The sequence below is a fragment of the Octodon degus genome, unplaced genomic scaffold (assembly GCF_000260255.1).
Source record: "Octodon degus isolate 3935 unplaced genomic scaffold, OctDeg1.0 scaffold00327, whole genome shotgun sequence".
Classification (NCBI taxonomy): domain Eukaryota; kingdom Metazoa; phylum Chordata; class Mammalia; order Rodentia; family Octodontidae; genus Octodon; species Octodon degus.
In genome coordinates this window covers 1,081,569-1,086,431 of record NW_004524903.1, presented here as the reverse complement: position 1 = coordinate 1,086,431, position 4,863 = coordinate 1,081,569, and the positions used below count along the sequence as shown (strand labels likewise).

The following is a 4,863-nucleotide window of genomic DNA, read 5'->3' as shown; positions in this document are numbered from 1 at the left end:
CACTGAGTCTTATTATTTTCAAAATAGGTATTCAGTTCTGGAAAATTACTACAAAGACAACAATATGCAATGTATGAATTATTTTAACTGTCCTTGTAACCTGCCTTGAAACTGTTGCTTTTTCTTTCTCATTAAACTTAATAAAATATTAAATTAATTTAAAAAAATAAGTACTCACAGTACAAGATATAGACAAAATGATTCTCTCTTTCTAAAAAGAAACAGATAGTAGCACAAAGCTTTCTTTTCAATAAACTAAGAGAAGCTAGTGGTATATGTGAAAATATAATGTATATATTAAGATTTTTTGAAACAAACAGAAAATTTGATGAGTTATTTGACCCTTTCTATATTTTTATTTATCTATCTTGTAATTTGATATCCTCACTTTTCCATGCAACAATAAAATGTCCTTTTCATCTCTAATTTTCTAAATAGCTCCATTTTATCAAATAACAGATTTTGAAAATTCTATCATGATGTGAACTTTAAATTTTTTAAATGCTATATATAAGTGATAGGTCAGGATTCAAAGTTTCCCAGGCACCTTGCCCCAACACTCTCCCTCTTGGTTTCCCAGGCACCCTGCCCCCAACCTCTCCCCCTTGGCCCCACACAGAGCCAAACCCAAAACCTCAGTTCAGGTCCACCTGACTGACTTGGGCAAGCAACCACAGAAACTCTCCTTTGTTAACATTAAAGGTCCCCCACAGACCAGGTAGCCTGCCAAGATTAGCTCTCTCTCAGCTGTTCCAGTCCACGTCACCCTCCCTAAAAGGTCCTAAAAAGTCCCTGTGCCCCATTTATTTGCTGCTTGATGCCCCCAATAAATCATCTACTCGCATCAGAATGCCTAGTCTGGTCGATTGCGTGGGTTCATACCTAATAAGTATATAGTAGAATACTATCTTGTTATGTTAAATAAAAGAATGAAATCCTAACATTTGCTATGACACAGATGGCAGAGTGAAATAGATAAACCATGCTAGACAGCAACTCCAGACCACGGGATGAGAGCAAAGCAGCTTTATTTTTGGCAAGTAAGCAAAGAACTAGCATCTTCTTGGGAGCCTCAAGTCAAGCTCAGCTTTGTTTTTATACCATCTTACTTCTATGGGGTATTTTTCCACTCAAGGAGTTTGTTTACAGGAAGCACAATCACAGAAGCAGAACAGCATCTGGGGGGCAGGACACACTGTTCCTCCACCTCAGGGCAGGGTGATGCCTACTTCGCCATGTTCTTTAGTGTCCACCGAGCACTGGGGTTTCCACACCTACCTAGCTTGCTTTTCTCCATTACCCCATGTAGAGTCCCCTTTGTTTTCTCTCTTGTTCCTCCTTTGAGGCTCTGATTGAGGTGTCTCACATAGTACAATCTAGTCAGACCCTAATGTGGGTTGATAAATTCCTTCTTAATGTATTATTGATGTTATCTGTTGGTTCATGGTGGGTTTTATAATAAAGTTTATCAATCTCATTCCTAATGGAAGTAGGCAAGGAATAATTAAGCAGACTCTTACCACTGCCACAACTCTTCCTATAAAGGTCTTAAAGCTTCCCAGTGCTGAGAACCAGCCTCCCCAGAAACTTTTTAGAGTCCTACCTATTCCAACTTTTTACTGGTACATGAGGAATCTTTTAGGATGTTTCACTAATAACTTCTCCCTTGTCATCTATCTGCAGGCAGCAGTTGGACAAATTGAATTTCCCACAAACCCCCCCTTCTTTTGCTAATAAATAATCAATAGCCAGCTTATTTTGGTAGACAGCGTTTCTAATTTTGGTTTGTTGTTTTGACAGGATGGTCAAAGCCCCAGAAGTCTCACTGGTCTCTAGGTTGGCTTGTAGCTGAATTATTCTGTTAAGCACATCCGTGGGAGTTCCATATCCCCAGGATCTGTCCTCTTCCCAGGTGACTGGGCCATAGTATTGGATAATCCTCTCTGGAGGCCATTCATGGTCCTTCCAATCTCCAGGGTGTATTTCTCCCAATTCTCTCTTTTTTTGACTATGAGAGACATGAAGGGGTAATCCTAGAAGCTCTCCTTCCCTTAATGGAAGGAGGAAGAAAGAGGGCCTCACTGTTCCTAGTGCGCATGCTCCTGTCCATGCAGCGGGCAATTGAGCGTATGCCCGGTTCCCGCAGATCCAATATAGACCCACTGGAGCCCGCCAATGGTGAGCTTTCCCTAAATCATTCCAGATATCAGTGAGATCAGTAAAGTTCTGAAAGGGGTTTCTGTCAGTCTGGTTACCACACCATTCTGTCTTTTGGGACGTAGCATTGTAGAATTTCTTTCCTACACAGGTAAGTTCCCCAACAGGCTGGGTGTAATTAGGGCCCCAGCGGGAGATACAGTTTTTTCCTATTATACTAGTCTTTAAGATCCATGGATGAGTTCCTCGTCTTGAAGGTTGGCTGTCAGATCTCTCAGTTGTAAGGGTCATATTAATGGTGCCTTCAGAATCCCATTCTTTTGCCTCCCAAGGCCACTGGACTGCTATAAGTGCCCCCCCACACACATAGCACGAGTTAATCTCGAGAGCGTGTGCTATGTCTTCAGCTAATTTAATGAACAAGTTTTTCCCGGAAACTCTCAACTTGGGGAGGGCTGGGGAGGGCTCCTCATAGACAGAGTCAAGTACTCTAAAACTAGAGGCCAGAGGAACGTAATGCTTTCGTTGGATAAAGACCATGGCTCCCGGGTCCTTCCCTCTCCCATCTATTAGAAGTCCAAACTGTCGCCCCTGCAACCATCGCCAATCTTGTGGGAAATTAAGTGTAAGGATCAAAGGATTACAAGACCCATGTGCACAATCGGAGCTGGATACCCCCCTTCGGAGGAGCATGGTGTCTCCTGATCCATGCCAAGTTGCCCATTTGACACAAGCCCAACTTTGGCAAAAATAGTAATCCGGAACCCAACAATCCTTCTGTGGGTCTCTCTCACACATGTATTTGTGTTCCAACATATATTGGCGTTCCCACCAGAGATTTCCACAAGTAGGACCCAAGTCAGTGTAGCTAATCAATTTGCAAGCATCAAAGTACAGATTTACCTTTGATGGGATTATCCCCTTTACCTGGGTTTGGTTAATGAGGGGACCGCGACTATTCCTTGCCCTCAGTTCATAAACAGAGAGTCGTGCGGGGAAGGCTGGATCATAGCACACGAATGGTTCACCTTTTCCTGGGTCACAGATAAGATATAGGGTGCCATTGTGCCTACAGGTTCCCTTCAGTTTTCCTGAACAATGGTAGTAAGTGTGAAAGAGAAAGGAGGTTGTCACAGTGGTACCTGAACGGGTGACTTGTCTACATGGGCGGCACTCATTTTCTCCCTTGCTTTCTTGGGCCAGAACTAAAGGAGCATTTAGAAGACAGAATAGCCCTACAGCAGTCAGTTTATAGCCAGAAAACATCCCACATAAGGAATAAACAAAAAACTCAACAAACATTTTTCACACTTGCTCTACTTAGGTGGGGCTGTCTCAGCAAGGCCTATGGCAAAAAGCAAAGATCACACACAAATGTAGTTGAAAGCAATGGGTGACCGCTCATTATAGGCAGCCTTCACAAGAGGCGTCTTCCCATGAATGTTGTCCTCAAGCTTCTGCCTAGGTCCCCCTGAGGAGTGACTAGGCAAGGCTGTTGTCCTTGAGAAAGGCGTTGTCTCCTGTTGGCCTGTTTGAACTCAACATGAGGTTGGTGTCTCCTATGGGGTCTTTGCTCCTAGAGAGAAGAGAAGTAAAGAAGAGATGGGAACATTAAAAGGGGATCCCACCAGCATCCATGTGGCAATTTGTTGGGAGATAGCATAGTTAGCTATCTAAAATTATTTCCCTGAGTTCTGTCAATGACTGAGTGAGCCCCTCAAAATAAGAAAGGATCTATCATACAGACCTCACAGGAACTGTTGACAGTGATTTTATTTGGGGTACACCTAAATTTGAAAAGCACTATAGCAGAGCCCAGATCCAAGTGAATCCTGTCTCTGGACATATTTTTCTTACAACAGTCTTAAGAATCCTATTCATTCTCTCTACCTTCCCAGAGCCTATCTTAGGACTGCTATTAAAGGACATGGAGGTGTCATTTTATGCTTAGGATTTGGCCACTTGTTGGACTGTGGACATTGCAAAGGCTAGCCTGTCAGCTGATTGCATGCTTAGAGAAAGTCCATATCTTGGGATGATCCACTGTGACAAGAGTCTAGTGTACTGCTGTGGCTAGAGCATGGACTTCAGCCAAGATCCTTGGCCATCTTTTGACAGTCTGACTGTCCCCTAAGGCTTGTCATGAACCCTCCAATCTTCCTCCCTCAGAACAATCAAATCATCTTTGACAAAGGTCACTCTAAGTACATTTCACTGCCTTGATGTCAATCTTTCCCCTTAATGTGGCCAGCAAGTCCTCCCTACAAGGGGGAAGGGCAGTCCAGTGCATACAGAAACTGGTGGATCATCTCACAGCCTCCTCAGGTGATCCAAAGATAACAGAAAGCCTGTGGTTCACATTGCTTTGTGTCCTCTCTGGTCATCTGTTGGCCCACAAGGACTGGCTGACTGGAATAAAGTACTGACTAGAGTACTGTGCCTAGTGTCAATCTCAAACTTTATCAGATTTCTGCCCACCTTAGCATTGACCATGGACTCCCTGGACGGTTCTGAATCTTGTTCCCTTCAGTCTCCAAGAAAGATTTCGAACTTAGGCAGACTCGGGGGCTGGGAGTTTAATCCCTGAGTCTGCTGTGCTGGCCTTGCCCCTGGGGTGCACTGAGACAATGATTGAGACTGGGCATGGTGGTGCTCCCCTGTAATCCCAGCTCTTCGGAGGCTGTAAACAGGAGGGTCAGTACAAGT

At 43.8% G+C, this 4,863-nt stretch overlaps 1 protein-coding gene across 1 annotated transcript in view; it reads right to left on the bottom strand.

Moving 5' to 3' along the window:
* Positions 1-1,017: 1,017 nt before the first annotated feature.
* Positions 1,018-4,863, bottom strand: part of Erv3-1 (endogenous retrovirus group 3 member 1, envelope) — an 18,498-nt gene continuing 14,652 nt past the window's right edge. Inside the window, exon 3 of the mRNA XM_023708071.1 lies at positions 1,018-3,733. Coding sequence (XP_023563839.1) covers positions 1,639-3,459 — 1,821 coding nt within the window. The 5' untranslated portion in view covers positions 3,460-3,733 and the 3' untranslated portion in view covers positions 1,018-1,638. The remainder of the gene's footprint in view (positions 3,734-4,863) is intronic.